The 16,725-nt window shown below is 42.4% G+C and overlaps 1 protein-coding gene across 3 annotated transcripts; it reads left to right on the plus strand.

The window, feature by feature from the left end:
• Positions 1-8,125: 8,125 nt before the first annotated feature.
• Positions 8,126-16,034, plus strand: LOC136522321 (uncharacterized). Of its 3 annotated transcripts, none has more exons than XR_010775857.1 (5): positions 8,126-8,507; positions 8,584-8,676; positions 14,782-14,852; positions 15,316-15,417; positions 15,841-16,034. XR_010775857.1 is itself a non-coding variant. In XM_066516153.1 (4 exons), exon 3 carries the CDS (start codon positions 10,856-10,858, stop codon positions 11,918-11,920), a length of 1,065 nt encoding a protein of 354 aa, XP_066372250.1. In that variant the 5' UTR covers positions 8,126-8,507; positions 8,604-8,676; positions 10,796-10,855; the 3' UTR covers positions 11,921-12,487; positions 12,561-12,834. The 3 variants fall into 3 exon arrangements, 1 of the variants encoding a protein (XP_066372250.1); XR_010775856.1 differs by having other exon boundaries at positions 8,604-8,676; XM_066516153.1 differs by lacking the exons at positions 14,782-14,852; positions 15,316-15,417; positions 15,841-16,034 and adding exons at positions 10,796-12,487; positions 12,561-12,834 and having other exon boundaries at positions 8,604-8,676.
• Positions 16,035-16,725: the final 691 nt, after the last annotated feature.

Below are 16,725 nucleotides of genomic sequence, written 5' to 3' on the forward strand. Positions count from 1 at the left end.
TTGCCTTAGCCTTGGATGCTCAATAGCCTCTTGTTCATCTTTTGGATCTTCATCATCTTCTTGCTCAAATATGGGTTGTAGGTCTTGTCCACAAACGGGAGTCAAATCAACTTGCTACTGACTATGTAGGTGCGGCACTTGCCGCCCTCAAGTGTGGCACTACCATGCTCTGGAGTTGTAGTAGATGCTTGCTATAGTGCAGCATCAGGTACGTCAAGCAGAAATAGGTGTAGCAACAACTTGAGGAACCTCCACTTCAGTGACTTCTTCTTCTTGTGGTCTAATATCACCAATAGCCAATTACTTGATTGCTTCACATGGTGGATCCTCCTTTCCTTACAACACTTGAATCAACTTGCTCTACTTGAGAGCCATTAGATTCATCAAATGTCACATCTACCGCAATCTCAACTCTCCCGGAGGTTTTGTTGAAGACACGGTAGGCATGCTAATTTGATCCATAACTAAGAAGAAAACCTTCAACTTTAGGTGCAAACTTAGAGGTTTTGGGTTTCTTGTTAAGTATGAAACACTTGCGCCCTAAACACTCTAAAGTAAGACACCTTAGGCTTGTTATCGGTTAGAAGCTCATATGAAGTTTTCTGCAACTTCTTGTGTAGGTAGAGGCAGGTTGATGGCATGGCAAGCGGCAGTTGACAGCGTCACACCAAAAGATGTATGGCATCTTGTACTCATCTAGCATTGTCCTTGCCATGTCAATGAGTGTACTGATTCTTCCTCTCTACTACACCATTTTGTTGAGGGGTGTATGGAGTTGAAAACTCATGCTTGATGCCCTCTTCATCAAGAAACTCCTCAACTAGAGTATTCTTGAATTCGGTTCTATTGTCACTTCTCACTTTCTTGATGGGAAGACCAAACTCCTTTTGAGCTCTTCTAACAAATAACTTCACCTTCTCTTGAACTTGGCACTTGTCATGCAAGAAAAATACCCAAGTGAAACGAGAATAGTCATCAACAATAACAAGACCATATTTGTTACCCCCTGATACTTAGGTAGGCAACCGGTCCAAAGAGATCCATATGTATTAGCTCCAATGATTGCTTGGTGGTCATGATGCTCTTTGGTGGGTGAGGTACGCCAACTTGCTTTCTGGCTTGACAAGCGCTACAAATCCTATCTTTCTCAAAGTGAACATTTGTTAGTCCAAGGATGTGTTCATCTTTTAGAAGTTTGGCCAAGTTCCTTATCCCAACATGGGCTAGTCGGGGATGCCAAAGCCAACCCATGCTAGATTTTACCACTAAACAAGTCTCAAGCTTAGCTTTACTTTTGTTAAAATCAACTAAGTAAAGCTTATTCTTTAATTGACCCATAAAGACAATAGAGGAATCCTCCCTTCTAAAGACTTCCACACCCTTATCCATAAAGAGATAATTGTAGCCCATCTCACACAATTGAGAAACTGAACAACAAATTGTAACTCAACTGAATCAACATGTAATTCATTTGTAATTGAATGCTCAAAAGTTATAGCAACTTTACCGAGACCAATCACATCCCCCTTTGAATTATCTCCAAAGACAATATTTTCATTTTAGTGCGTCATTAGGGAATATGATGAGAACATACTCCTTTCTCCGGTCATGTGATTTGTACATCCGCTATCAAGCACCCAACTTGATCCACCGGAGGAGTATGCTTACAAAACAAGTTTAGTTGCTAGATTTAGGTCTCCTAATTTGACTTGGGGCCTTGCATGTTAGTCATAAGAAACTTAGGAACCCAAATAGAAGTATTCCTATATATGTTGGTTTCCTTTCCAACATATTTTGCAACCAGTTTTCCACTGTTGTTGCTCTTCAAAACAAAGCATGATGTCAAGCTTTGTCGAGGTGCATAGATCTTTGGTTGATAGGCATACTTGTTCTTGTTGCCCCATATTGATTCCTTAGGCTTCTGGAAAACCTATTTTTGCTGGAACACCTTCTTGGGCTTAGTTTGATCAGGAACAGAATTGGTAGCCTTCCTATTTTTGCGGGGCACGGCACTGCCACTCAGGGACGCTGCACTACCTGCGGTCTATGTAGGCTGATCTGTACCAATTTTGCCCTTGCTCTCAAACTGCACACACTCATAGTCATTCACTATCCTTCTTCCATTTGTCTTGGCTCCTTTTGTGTGTCCAAGCCCATGTTTAATTGAGGGATGCCTTCCTTGCTTGAATTGTGGCCCTTTTGATTCATCAACCTTCTTGTCATTGGATTGGGTCACACTTATTCACCCTTTTTCAATGACTTCATTGAGCCTAGCAATCTCCTTTCTCATAGCTTCCATGTTTGCAAGGTTAGTGGAATAAGCATTGAAGTCAAGATTAAAATATTTTCCACAACCTTGACTAGTGGAGGGAATAGAGGTTTCCTTTGTCTTAGGGAGATGTGAGTTGCTATTCCAAAGAATGCCATATTGCATCTTAAGTTCTTTGTGCTTTTCATCCAAGTCACAATACTTTTTCTTGAGAGCTTTATTTGCTTTCTTTGTAATAGCATGGTCCTCTTGCTCTTTGGCCAAAGTCCTTGCGCAAGAATTCCACCTCACTTTTCTCTAACGCAAGAGCTTCTTTGCTAGCAATGTAGAGATCCTCTTGTTGGATAAGAGTCTCTTCTCTAGATTCTAGCTCGGCTTGGACACTCTCTAAATCCTCCATTAACTTAGTGATGAATAATTTAGTCTTTGCATCTAAATTTTTAGTTATCATGTTTATTTCTTCATCACTAGAGCTATCACTAATATCACTACTAGAGATATCATTAGGAGGTGGAGGAAGATTTGACCTTCGATTTGGATTTTACCTTCTCACTCTTTGTCATGAGACAAATATGAGGGGAGTAGTAGTCATCATCTGACATGTTGTTGAAGAGCCTTGGTGTAGGGGATGACTTGTGAATAACAATGGTTGCAACCTTCTCATCCTCCTCACTTGTGCTCTCTCTAGTTGAGTCTCATTCATGCCTAATATGAGCATCTCCCATGTACTTCTTGCTCTTTCTACAACCAGCCTTCTCCTCTTTCTTGTCCTTCTTGTATTTGTTGTCCTTGATCTCATATGGACACTTGGCAATGAAGTGATTGGTGCTACCACAATTGTAGCATGTCCTCTTTTTCTTGTTTGGAAAGTTTCTCTTCACTACCTTGTAGCCTTACTGAAAGCTCTAGTTTGGTTTTGGTGAATTGATGAAACCCTAAGTGTTAACGTAGTTTATCAAAGTGATTATGAGATAGGTAGCACTACTCAAAGTAGTGAAGCAAATGAAGATCATGACATGATAATGGTGATGCCATAGTGATGATCAAGTGCTTGGACTTGGAAAAGAAGATAATGAAATTCAAAAAGCTCAAGGCAAAGGTGAAATTGAAAAGAACTTTTTGGTTTAGTGATCAAGACACTTAGAGAGTGTGATCACATTTATGGTCAATAGCCGTACTATTAAGAGGGGTGAAACTCATATCAAAATGCGGTTATCAAAGTGCCACTAGATGCTCTAACTCATTGCATATGCAGTTAGAATCTAGTGGAGTGCTAACACCCTTGAAAATGTTTGTGAAAATATGCTAACACACATACATAAAGGTGATACACATTGTGTTTAGCACTTGGGAGCAAGGGTTCGAAACTTCACTGGCGAAGTGTATATAAAAGACAGGGTTTCACAGAGTGCATCGGACGCTGGTCATGTGGTGACCGGACGCTTGGGAGAGCAGCGTTCAGGTCAATTATAAAACAAGATGGTACTCTCGGTCTCTTGACCGGACACTAGGTGACCGAACACAGGCTGAACATTGTTCAGCATTCTGGTCATGCTACTGTGGTGGCACACAGAGGAGACAGTGAGTGATCAGACACTAGGCGAGTCCGGTCGGTCGTGACCGAACGCGTCCGGTCGTGAGTGGAACCATACTAGAAACGACTGGAATGCTGGGGTCCTACGTTCGGTCACTTTGAGCAGCAGTGTTCGGTCATAACTTAAATGTACTGATGACCATTGAGATCGGGCGATCAACATTTGAAGCAGGGGCCACGTGGCATGCATCGCGCGACCGGACGCTGGGGTCCTACGTCCGGTCGATCTGACCGGTGCATCCGGTCGCCCCGACTTTTCAGAGAACAGAGAGCTAATGGCTCTATTTTGTGGGGGCTTCTATTTAAGCCCCATGGCCAGCTCAAGCTCACTCTCTTGGCTATTTGCATTGACATAGCAACCTTGTGGGCTTAGTCAAAGCCCTTTCACTCATCTCCATCATTAATTCATCATCTTTATGAGATTGGGAGAAAATCCATGTGCATTGCTTAAGTGATTGCATCTAGAGGCACTTGGTGTTCGTGTTTCACTGCCGGATTCACTTGTTGTTCTTGGTGGTTGCCACCACCTAGACGACTTGGTGAGTAGAGGAGGATTGGCACAAGTTGGTGATTTTTTGTGGCCATCCCCGGTGATTGTGAGGGGACTTGTGCCTTACTTGGCGGAGCGTTAAAAGGTAACACTAGTGGATTGCTTATGTCATTGAGTTACCTCACTTGTGGGTAGGTTCTTGCAGTGTCCAATTGTGTGAACGAGGTTCGTGCAACACCTCTTAGTCAGTCGAACCACTAAGTGTTGGTCGACACAATGGGGACGTAGCATGTTGGCAAGCATGTGAACCTCGGGAGAAATTTGGTTGTCTCTTGCCCTTTGGTATTTTCCTGGTGATTGAGTTACTATTCGTCTTGTGATTGGTTCACTCCTCTACACGGCGGTATAATCACCTTACTCATTTACATACCCGCAAACTAGTTGTAGTAAGCTCTTTTGTGTAGCTAGAATTAAGAGCTTGCTTTATAGCTTAAGTTCATCTAGTGGAGCTCTTTAGTGTAGCAAGTGTGAGAGCTCTTAGTGAATAGTGACTTAGTAAATTATGTGTCTAGTGATCATAGTAACTAGAATTATTGGATAGGTGGCTTGCAACCCTCGTAGAGCTAGAGCAAGTTTGCTTTTTCGCTACTTGTCATACTAATCAAATTGATCTAATTGGTTTATAGATTTTTAAATAGGCTATTCACCCCTCCTTAGACATATTAGGACCTTTCACTTGCTTCTTTAGCCCCTTGTGAAACATCTTCATAAAGAGAGCAATATTATCAATCTTCTCATTTTGATCATCATCATTTTCACTTTCACTTAAAGATGATGTGGTTTCTACTCTTTCTTGGACTTGCTTGATTACTTTGGGCTTGCTAGTTGAAGCTTGCTTGTTGATCTTGGACTTGCTTGTAGAGCCTTGCTTACTTGATTTGTTGGCCTTGAGAGCTACATCATTGATCTTGATGCCTTCTAGCTTTGCTTGCAATTCACCAAGCTTCTTCCTCTCGTTTGCTTCTTCTCTTTGCATGTCAAAGGTCAAGATCCTTCCAAGTACATCATTTGGTGTGAAGTATCAAACTTCTTCTTATCTCTAATTAGAGTCACTATGGTCTCATTTCTAGGTGAATAAGCCTCCAATATAATCTTGACAACTTTATGATCATCTAGCTCATCACAATCATAGCCTCTAATCTTGCCCACCTTTGTCATCAATCTATCAAACATCTCTTATGGCCCTTCTCCATCTAAGATTACAAAACCAGTTGAGCTTTGACATGAACAGATCAATTCTTGCCTTTCTCACTTTATCAACCCCTTCATGTGCTAGGTGCAAAGTGTCCCATATTTACTTGGCAATATCAACTCCAATCACTCTATTGTACTCATCACCATCCAAGGCACTAAGCAACACACTTGTGGCTTGACCATTGAGATGAATGATTCTCATCTCTTCTAGTGTTGGGTTTTTGGGATCAACTGGTGGCTCAAATCCATTGCAAATAATTTTCCAAATGCCGGGGTGAAAACCTATAAGATAGGCTCTCATCAAGTGCTTCCACTTGGCAAAGTTAGTCCAATTAGAAATGAGGTAACTTTCCTGCAGGTACATTGATGAAAGACCTCCGATCATGGTTAGTCATAGGAATAGAAGAATAGTTAAAGGATACGACGGCATATTTGTTGTTGTCGCCCTTGCCCTTTCCTTTCTTCTCCTTCTTGTTCCCCTTCGACACTTGGTATGACTCATCATCATCTCCTATCTTCGGAACTACTTGATATGCTTGATGATGTACTTGTTGCCTTCTCTTCTTCTTCTTGCTTCTCTCTTGAGCCTTCTTTCTTCTTTTCTTTGCTTCTTGTCCTCTAACCACTGCTCCTTCTTCTCTCTTGCTTCTCTTTTTAGCTTTCTTGCTTTCTTTCTTTTTCTTCTCTCATCATCATTGAGAGCTCTTTCGACATCGGTAGCCTCAAGATGTGGTAGCGTGGTGTTGCTTACTAGTCGACACGCTCAACTCGCTGATGTCGGTGTCGTGTAGATCAACCCACTCCGGATTGACATCCACCGGCTTCACGCCACTAGTTCCTCCTTCAGGCTCCATACCTCACACGGTGAAGCGCACACGAGGTAACCTACTGTGATACCACTTGTAGGATCTTTGATTGACCTAGAGGGGGGGTGAATAGGCCTGTTAAAACAAACACTCAAACTTTTATCAAATTCACCCTGCGACACTGCCACTCTAGAGGGCGGCACTATTGGACTGCGGTACTACCGGACCAGAACAGCGGCATTGCCACACCTGTAGACAACTTCGAGTCATAGTTCAAAAACAGTGAAGGGAAACTTAGATCAGAAAAAATTCTCAGCTTACTACAGGTATGATAGTCACAGATCAAGAGCTAGAATGAGTAGGAACACCCCCACATAAGTAGATCGACTAGAAACCCTAGAAATCACCTCAACCTGTTATGAAATGCAAGTAATATAAATCAAGCACAAGTGACACAATGATTTATCCCGTGGTTCGGCTCGCTACCAAGGCTTGCCTACCTCTATATTGTTGAGGTTAGCCACTAAGGCTTAGGGCTTTCCAACCCTTCCTCGTTCTCAAGTCAAGAGACCTAACTCTTGGGATGAGGGGTGAGTTTACTAGCTTCAAGAGATGATTACAAACCTCCCGGAGCTGCCACACAAGTTGGTAAGCTCCACGGGCAATGCTCTAACCGGCTAGGAGACAAGCTCCAAGAGTAACAAACACAACCGCTGGCCAAAATGTGAACCAAGTGCTCTTTTGAGTTGAGTAATCAATGAAGCTGCTCTCTAATCGAGTTTTGGACCCTTTTCTCTCAAGGATTGATGGGGAAATCAATGGATTTGCTTGAGGGCTCAAGGTTACTAATGGAGGGGGAGAGAGCTCCTTTCTGTTTTGGACGAGCTGGAGTGAGGAAGAAGAGGCAGAGAGCCATTGGGGAGGAAGCGGAAGGGTATAAATACCCCCAAATCCCCAACGGTCACTTAAGTCTCGGCAGTGCCGCAGCTCAAGTACGGCAGTGCCGCACCACGCAAGACAACAAAGGTAAGAGTGAAGTGCAGACTGTCTTAGCTGTGAATCTAAGGATGCATGTGTATGTTTGAGTACTTGGTAGCACATATCAGCTTAAGCATTGTGTCTCCCTTTATAGTATGACTTTTCCTATACTAAAATTCAAAATATAAAAGAATTTAAACCTACTTTGAGTTTGAAGCCATCTACATTTGTAATTGGGGGCTCCTCCGTTTCGTGTAGCATCCTCGAACATGAATTCCCTGCTTGTCATCTCAATAAATCTTATTAGTTCTCTAATTACGTAGACATTATTACCAAAACTCACAATTAGGACTTGATTACACTTTCAACGTACCCAGAATGAGCAATTGCTTATCAGGGACATAAGTCAACGACACTCTCTATATGGCCAAAAGGAACCATCACTAGCAGTTGCTAATGAAATGGATAATCCTAATTGATCATTAAAATAAATTTTAACAATCTGGAGGAGTACAACCTTACTTTTGCATATATTATTTATGTAAAATAAATTTAGTTATAATTTTGTTTCGTAGTATCTTTTAAAAACTTAAAACCAATTAAGTAAAAAAACCTATGAATAAAAAATAATAAAATAATAGAAAATTTTGGACGGCCGCTGAGAATAATAAGGTAGTACCAAAACTTTTGGCGGCCAAATTGGCGCCCGTCAAATCCAAATCCCTTTTCTTAAATATCTGCCGTGCCGCAAACCTCTTCATCTCCCGCTCTCCCCTCAGATCCGCCCGGTGCTCCAGTCCCCAGTCCGCCGCCGGCAGGCTCACGAGCAAATTTTCGGCCACTACCACCCGCCGCCGCGCTCTGGCTCTAGGCATGGAGGTCCCTACCCAGGAGCGGAGGCACGTCCTCGGCGGCACAGGCGTGGACGTGGAGGCATGTCCCAGAGCGGAGGCACGGCCTCGGCAAGCACAGAGGCGCATCCCCGGTGGCAGCCCTAGCGCGGGCGCCGGCTTTCCCGGCCCGGAGCTCGCGTGCGTGCGCGGCACGCGGCGTTGGCGCTAGCGTTGTTGTGTCCGCCCTGACTTCTACGACTGGCCACAACGACGACTCTAGACGGTTGGTTATCCTTTTTTTTTCTCTTTTTAAACGAAGTTATCCTTTTCCCCCCTCCGTCTCTCATTCCATTGAACAGGACAAATCACAAATCTACAGGAGGCATGGCGCAGCCCATCGTATCTTGTGGCGGAGGCAAGAGTGTCGCTGTGAGACTGAGGTTGGTGTTGCGGTAAGTCCTAGCATCATGACCATTGCTGAGATGATGTATTGGTTGGTACTACATTCTTGTTCAATTGTTTTGCTGCTAGGTTCCATCTACCGCTGGTCAAGAGATGTAGGCCATGCTTTTTTGCAGTTCTTTTCCAGAGATGAAACTACTAATACGAATATACGATTAGCACCATAAGTGCTGAGTGCTGACTGAACTGAACATTACTTTTTTCTTTAATTTGAGACACTTCATCTATACAGTGCTAATCATACCTTTCTCAAGAATGATTGGAATCACCTGGACCGAGAGATGCATCAGCAAGTGCTGAATCATCTTTGGAGTGTTGCAGTAAAATGTTGTTCTTTATTATTTTTACCTTCAAGCAGTGCTGCCTGAACCTGCTGCCGGTTATATGCAGCTCAGGTTTAGACTTCTAGTTCGCTTAAGGCAAATTTTGGGCTGGCACACTGGGGAAACGTTGTTTTGGCTGCGGCACACCGCCAACTGCGTTATTGGCTGAGACACATTGCGAATTCGGGTTCCTTTGTTGTAACACACCGTGCGCAGTAAACAATCATTTTCCCTGGTTTTGGACAGAGAACTTTTTGGAAATGACAATGGGTGCCCCTGGGTCGACTTGACTTGCCTGGTTGACCTAGCTGCTCTTGCAATTCCCCATCCCTGGCCGCCATCAGTCTCACCGCCGCCACCAGTTTAGCCGTCGCCCTCCTCTCCGCACCCGCGCTACCTCCTTGTCCACAATCGGCGCCACCTTCCTCTCCGCAGCTATGTGTCCATAGATCCAAGCAGAGGAGTTGGATGAGATGGCACCAGAGAAAGGGGAGAATCGCTTGGGACTGAGGAATGAATCGCCATCGAAGGGCCTAAATCTTGGTTGGGTTCCAGAAGGGTAAGCATTTTTGGCCATTTGATGTGCCAGTTGTTCAATTAACTATTTCAGTGTATCTCCATCAAGTGATTTGGTTCTATTTGGCGTTATCAATATGCGTTAAAGCCTCGGTCGATTTAGGGTCGATTTAGGGTTTCAATTATGAATCACTTTTCATTGTTCCCTATCATTTGTTTCATTTGTTTTAGGATGGATAGTAGTTCGGCGTGCAGAATTGTTGCGCGCGTTCCAAATTATGTCGAGGTTTGCGATGATGGTAGTCATGTAGTGCACCCAGATTCAAATCTTGAGCTTGTTGTTGATCGTGATTCAACCAACTTGATGGACCTAAAAGATGAAATAGCAAAGGAAGTGAAGCATGGTTTGAATCAAGGAATATCAATTTGCTATTGGAACAGGACTGTCCGCTTTCACCAATGTAACTTCTGATGCCAGCTTGATGGATGCAATGGACCTGTATTGGGAGATGAGGAGGTTGCCTCTGTTTGTGGCAGTTTATGACACAGTGACAGTTGAGCACAGCCAAAGTGTATCTGTTGAACCTTCTGCACATCATGTCGGCAGTGCTAGTGTTGCCACAGAGCCCCTCCCTCTGGCTTTGATTGAGTCTGTTGCTGAGGATGAGACAGAAGATGTCGTAGCTAACAATGCAGAGACATGGACTACCAAAACCAAGGCTAAGTCTAAGAGAGGTAAGGGAAGGAAAAGGGATCTCTCAGATGATGAGGAACCATGGGATGAGGATGATGTAGAATATGTGGGTCTAAATGATGAGCATCCATATTTATCTGATGTTGAAGAACAACTAGAACATGAGGGGCAATCAACTGATGGTGACTGTAGTGAGTTGGATGACCTTTTTGTTGATGATGAAGCTGGATGTGAGATTGTTGAACATGTGACTGACCTGGAGAACCCAACCATTGCTCTTGGTGTCACATTTGAAGATGGAGATACTTTTAAGAGGGCAATTAGGTAGTTTGCTGTTCTTAATGAGTTCAAAATTGATGCACATTACAGTGAGGCTAAAAGGTACAGAGGGTTCTGCAAGGGCAGAAGTAGCAAAAAGAAGAAGTGTAGGTGGAGGATTCATGCTTCTGAGCTGTAGGATGGCAAGACATGGCAGGTCACCGTACCTGCTTTTAACTATGTAATTTACAGTTATATGCGGTGTATTGTTTGTTTCATGCCCTTGTAAGCTAATTTAGCCCTTCTTTTTTGTTGCAGATAAAAAAGCTCCATGCTAAGCATAACTGTGCTAGCACTTCCAAGCTTGACCAGAACTGCATGGCTACCAACAAATGGGTCAGAGACAGAGTCATTGACATTCTTAGGGATCAACCAAATACTGGAGCTGCAGAACTAAAGAAAGATCTGGAGAAGAAGTTCAAGATCATGCTATCTTACTACGTGGTTTGGGATGGGAGAAGGTTGGCTTTAGAGCAAATAATGGGAAAGTGGAATGACAATTTTGCTGATGCTTTTAGTTTCAAAGCAGAGGTAGAGAGGACCAACCCTGGAAGCATAGTGGAGATAGAGTATGCTCCTGTTGGTAAAAAGATGAGGTTTACTAGGATGTTTATTGCATTGAAGGCTTGTGTAGATGGGTTTCTCAATGGCTGCAGGCCATTTTTAGGTGTTGACTCCACTGTTTTAACAGGAAGGTGGAGGGGTCAATTGGCATCAACTTCAGCAGTTGATGGTCACGGCTGGCTATTTCCAGTTGCATATGGGGTGTTTGAGTTAGAGTCCGCAGATAATTGGAAGTGGTTTTTTGAAAAGCTTCAGACTGCAATAGGCTCACCTCCTGGACTTGTGATATCCACAGATGCAGGCAAGGGTATAGATAGTGCAGTTACAGCTGTGTTTTCAAATGGAGTGGAACATAGAGAGTGTATGAGGCATCTAGTGAAGAACTTTCAGAAGAGGTATAGAGGGGCTGTTTTCAAGAAACACCTTTGGCCTGCATGTAGAGCTTTTAACAAGAAGCACTATGATCATCACTACAAGACCATGCAGAAAGCTTCTCCAAATGCAATAAAATGGATAGAGGAGAACCACAAACATTTGTGGAACAGGTGGAGATTCTCACCGGATAGCAAGTGTGACTATGTTACAAACAATATTGCAGAGACATTTAATAGTTGGATCAGAAAGGAGAAAGCACAACCAGTCATCCCACTGATGGACAGGATAAGGCAGATGATCATGGAGAAGCATGACCTTAGAAGAAGGTTATCCAACAAGATGACAGATAAGATCCTTCCTCATGTAACTAAAGATCTGAATGCAAAAAGCAGAAACCTGAACTATGTCATTCATAGAGGACACAACAACACAGCTGAGATTTAAGGCACAACTAAAGAGCTGAAGACCTGGAGACACACTATTGATCTAGATAACAGAACATGTAGTTGTAATAGGTGGCAGATCACTAGGCTCCCCTGCACTCATGCCCTTTGCTTCATTAACTCACTGAGAAACAAGAGTGCAGAGGACTATATTGATGGCTACTACTCTGTTGATGTGTTCAAGAAGGCATATGCCGGAATTGTAATGCCTATGACAGATAGGAACCAATGGCCCAAGGTAGACATGGGTTTCAAACTGTGGCCACCAATCCTAAAGAGGGCAGCTGGCAGACCTAGAATAAGAAGGATAAAGGGTGCAGAAGGAGGGAGAACCAGTGGAATGAGACATTGCAAGAGGTGTGGACAATTTGGTCACATGATGAAGACTTGCAATGAGACAGTGTATGACAGTGATGCTCCACCTCCAGCCGCACCTAAGCCAAAAAAAGAGAGGAACAAAAAGATAGGCTGCAAGCACTGCATCAACCCAACAATCCCAAACTGGAGCATGTTCCATCACCATTACAACCCCACTACTAACCAACAGTCCTGTAGGCAACACTAGGAGGTTACATATCTCACTACCCTTGAACTTGTAACAATTTGCTTCTACTGTACTAATGTCTTTCATTTGTTAACAGTCGCAAGAGGAAGATGGAAAGAGATGGTGCAGAATCCACTGATGGACAGAGTACGAAGGGAGTGAATGGAAAAAAGGCAAAACAATGCAAGGGAGACAAGGTGCAGCCGAAGAAAGATCTGGGCAAGGCCAAGAAGCAGCTGGTGATGGATGTGCTTGTTGAGTGAAATAATTGCAAGTGTAGTGTTTGCAACCTGCTGATGATGCTTTTGGAAGATGACTTCTAATGTTGTCTAGAACTATGCTTTTGTAGCCTTTGTAATGTAATCAGCCATAATTAGGCCTAAATTCAGACTTTTCGTTGTTATGTGACTTGGCTATAAGCCAAACTTGAAGGCTTAAATTCAGACTTGTCGCTGTTATGTAACTTGGCTCGAAGCCAAACTTGATGGCTTGTAATGTTAAGACTAGATTGACTTGCACTTGATCTATTTTGTAGTTGCCATGCACTGAAACACATACATTCATTGACAACCAAATTAGAACATCAGAACATACAGTAGCATTCATTGACACATAAGGGAGACATAAGTGATAGATATCAACTAAAAGTTCATACAGGATGCCTACATTAACTCTGACAAATCAATGCTCACTTCACTAACACCACCAAGAGAAGTAGCACTACAATGAACATAATTGCTAGACCTAAAACAAGCAAACGATCGCCTATCTTGTCGATGTTGCTCCCTATTGACTGATTGGCATCAACAATTTTCTTCAAAGCGGCATGTGCATCCTTCATAGATGCGGTTGTGCTTTCTAACAGGGTAGTTCATCCTCCAATTGATTCCTTCAAAGACTCCATGGCTTGAATTAGCTCCTGAGAGGACATCCTTGGATCCATGGCTTGAGTCAACCCCAGAGACGGCGACCCTCTACCGATCTTTGAGAAACATCGTGGAAGCTTGGATTTGCCGATGAGGTACTCAACGTATTGGTCCTCCCACATGTAGAACTAACAAAAGAAGATGAAGAATAATGCTCAGATGAAATCGGCCATACAACTACATCAATAGGCGGATAAAATTGTAGATCTACCAACTTACATGGTTAATTAGAGGACACTTGTAGAACCTCTGCCCAAAGCTCTTGTCCTAGCTTCGACACTAGGCTAATCAACTGAGCTCCACACTTGCTGCAATCGACCAGGGGAAGGTTGCTTGTGCCATCCCTAAACGCGTCCAAAGATGGCGCGCTCGAGGCAGCCTCTGTCTTCGAGCTCGAAGCCATCTTCCCCTCCTATCGGGGCCTCGAGTGCTAGGGTTTCACGGGACAAGAGCGAGAGAGAGAAGAGAGGAAGACGACCGACTGGGGAAGAAGAAGACGGTGTGGGGGATGAGGCAGCGACTGGGTGGGGCTTATTGGGTTGGGTCGCACCACTTGACTCAGCCAGGGGCAAACTCGTACAATCACCTAATGTTCTCTCTCCAAAACCAGGGAAAATGATTGTTTACTGCGCGTGGTGTGTTACAACAAAGGAACCCGAATTCGCAATGTGTCTCAGCCAATAACGCAGTGGCGGTGTGCCGCAGCCAAAACAACGTTTCCCCAGTGTGCCAGCCCAAAATTTTCCTTCGCTTAATTGTTGCCGGTGAAAGTATGCCTGTAGTAGGTAAGCTATCACAGGCCTTATGCCATTGCAAGGTCAGTCTTGCTATGATCCATCAATGGCATTACCTTATGCATGATCTGAGCATCTCATTTGTTAGTTCAATATTTTCCAAATGGCAGGCTTGGTATTATTGCTGTGAAAGTGCTTTGCTAAAATGCTAAGTGTTACAGTAGTTGTTAATTTGGTAAAACCTAATAGGCTAGTATTAAAACTGAAAATAGAAAAATGTCTCAAGCTAATGGATTGATGCCTACCTATGTGTTACCGAGGGTCTTTAACAAAGCAAAAGACTGATTTTGGGAACTATTAAAAAAATTACAAAATGGCGTATGCTTTTCCTAAATACATTATTAGTTTAATTGTTCATGCTTCTCATGATATATGCTTTGAGCAAATATGATAGTTTGACATGTGGTTCCTAGTTATTCAATTTCAGATTTTTAGTAGTTGGGATTGGAAAATTCAAGAAACGTCATCCTACCCTTTCGTGTTTGCAAACAATAATAAATGGTCAATTTGGACTGTTCATTCTTATTATTTAGCTTTTCAGTTTCAATATATGTTCTTCAATGCAGATTCAGAGTACTAATAGGAGTTCACTTTGTAGGCGAGATGGTTGAAATTGGACACACTTTGTAGGCGATATGTGGTTGAAATAGGACTCACTCAGAATACAAGGTAATAGCAATTGAGTTACTCACAAATTGCTAAAATCCATGAGGTTTCAATAAATTCCTTGATTTGTTTGTGGAGTTGTTTCTTCATTTATATTTAATATTTTTTATGTTCTATCAGTTTTTTTGCTAGATTCACTTGAAATTCATCTACATAATTTTCTTATTGAAATGGCATATAAAAAGTATAGTCAATTATCTTCCTAACAATAACATTTTAGTTTCAGCTCTTTATATAAATCGATGGATGCTTTAACCAGTTAACTAGTTCTAGAATTGGCAACCTGATATACTGGTGTTGCTGCAAAATAGGAATTGATTAGTACAAAGATATATTTGCCTTGCAGCCTTGCATTGAAGCATTGATTAGCATGGTTTCCATGAATTTCAATAGTATGATAAAACCATAACCAATTCCAGTAAACTGTTAGAGAGCTAATTATTACTAATCAACTTTTAAAATGCAGGCTAACCAAGGTACCAATGAAACCACAGATTGAGGTTCCTGCCGAACCAACCTTGTGGGAAAGAAATGAAATGACTCCACAGATTGAAGAAACATGCAGCAGGTAATTTCATATTGCAACTTGTTTACAGCCGTCATGAATTAGTGCACAGTGTGAGTCCTATTTTTTTTCATGGAATTTATTGAGTTGCAGACTAACCCACCCATGAATCAGAAAACACAACTTGTATCTTCGACACCTGCATGTACCTCTGCACCACTAGAGGTAGTCTTAACCGAAATCATTCCTAAAACAAAGAAGGGAATGCTACACCGAATTATATTTCTTCGAAATAATTGAATGATGCTCTGGCTAAGAGACAATCAAGCAAAGCAAAATTAATGTACAGGTTGATAATATATAGGTGATTTTTTGCAGCTTCATTTTTTCTATGACAATCACATATCCTTATGAACATGTGATTTGCAATGTCACTATGCTGAAAAACTGAAGCCTATGTCAAATGTCAATGTTCTTTTTTTCTAGGATGAACGTAGAGCTTGAGTGGAGTGCAAGAGTGATGGGACGGTCCAAATCAAGCCAAGCTGAGCCAAGCTTCAGTGCTGTCTAGGCATTTTAATTGTTGCTGTTTAAGAACAAATGTGTTGAATATCTTTATTCTGGTTTGGTTTGAATATTGTGTGTAACCTGAGTTTCAAATTTTGGATCGTTTAATTCCAGAGGGGAACAAATTAAACAAGTTAATATTTTGGATTAATGGCTTTATTCAAATGCTTTGTTATATCTATTGAGTTTCTAATTAATTAATGGCACTGCAATATTGTTCGGTGGCACAAAACCAAAAGGGTTGTAAAAGTGGTATTGACAACCACAATTTTTGTGGCAATATATCCTATAGTAACGAACAATCTGTGTGGCAATAGACGCTGCACCGTATAGCAACGATACGGTGAACGTGGCAATTGCACATGTTGTCACCACTTCTTCGTGTTGCCATATAGGTCATGTTGCCACACTCGTTATGTGATGCAATAGCGATTGTACCTTATAGCAACCAAATCTTAGACGTGGCAATTGAACATGTTGCCACACTCATTATGCGATGCAATAGAGGCTATACCTTATAGCAACCAAACCTTGGGCATGGCAATTGCACATGTTGCCACCACTTCTTGCTGTTGCGACATAATCCTTGTTGCCACACGCGTTATGCGTGGCAATACATTATCTTGCAACACACGTTTGTTGTTGCTAGTATACCATTTGCTACAACATGGGCAAGTTGCCATTACAAGGTCTAGCAATGCCTAAGGTGTTGCATTAGTTGCTGTTGCCACACCTACAACCGTAGCAAAAGCTTATGTTGCAACGCCTAGGTGTTGCAAATCCAAAACACATTTTGCAATGCTA

The sequence above is a fragment of the Miscanthus floridulus genome, chromosome 18 (genome assembly GCF_019320115.1).
Source record: "Miscanthus floridulus cultivar M001 chromosome 18, ASM1932011v1, whole genome shotgun sequence".
Taxonomy (NCBI): domain Eukaryota; kingdom Viridiplantae; phylum Streptophyta; class Magnoliopsida; order Poales; family Poaceae; genus Miscanthus; species Miscanthus floridulus.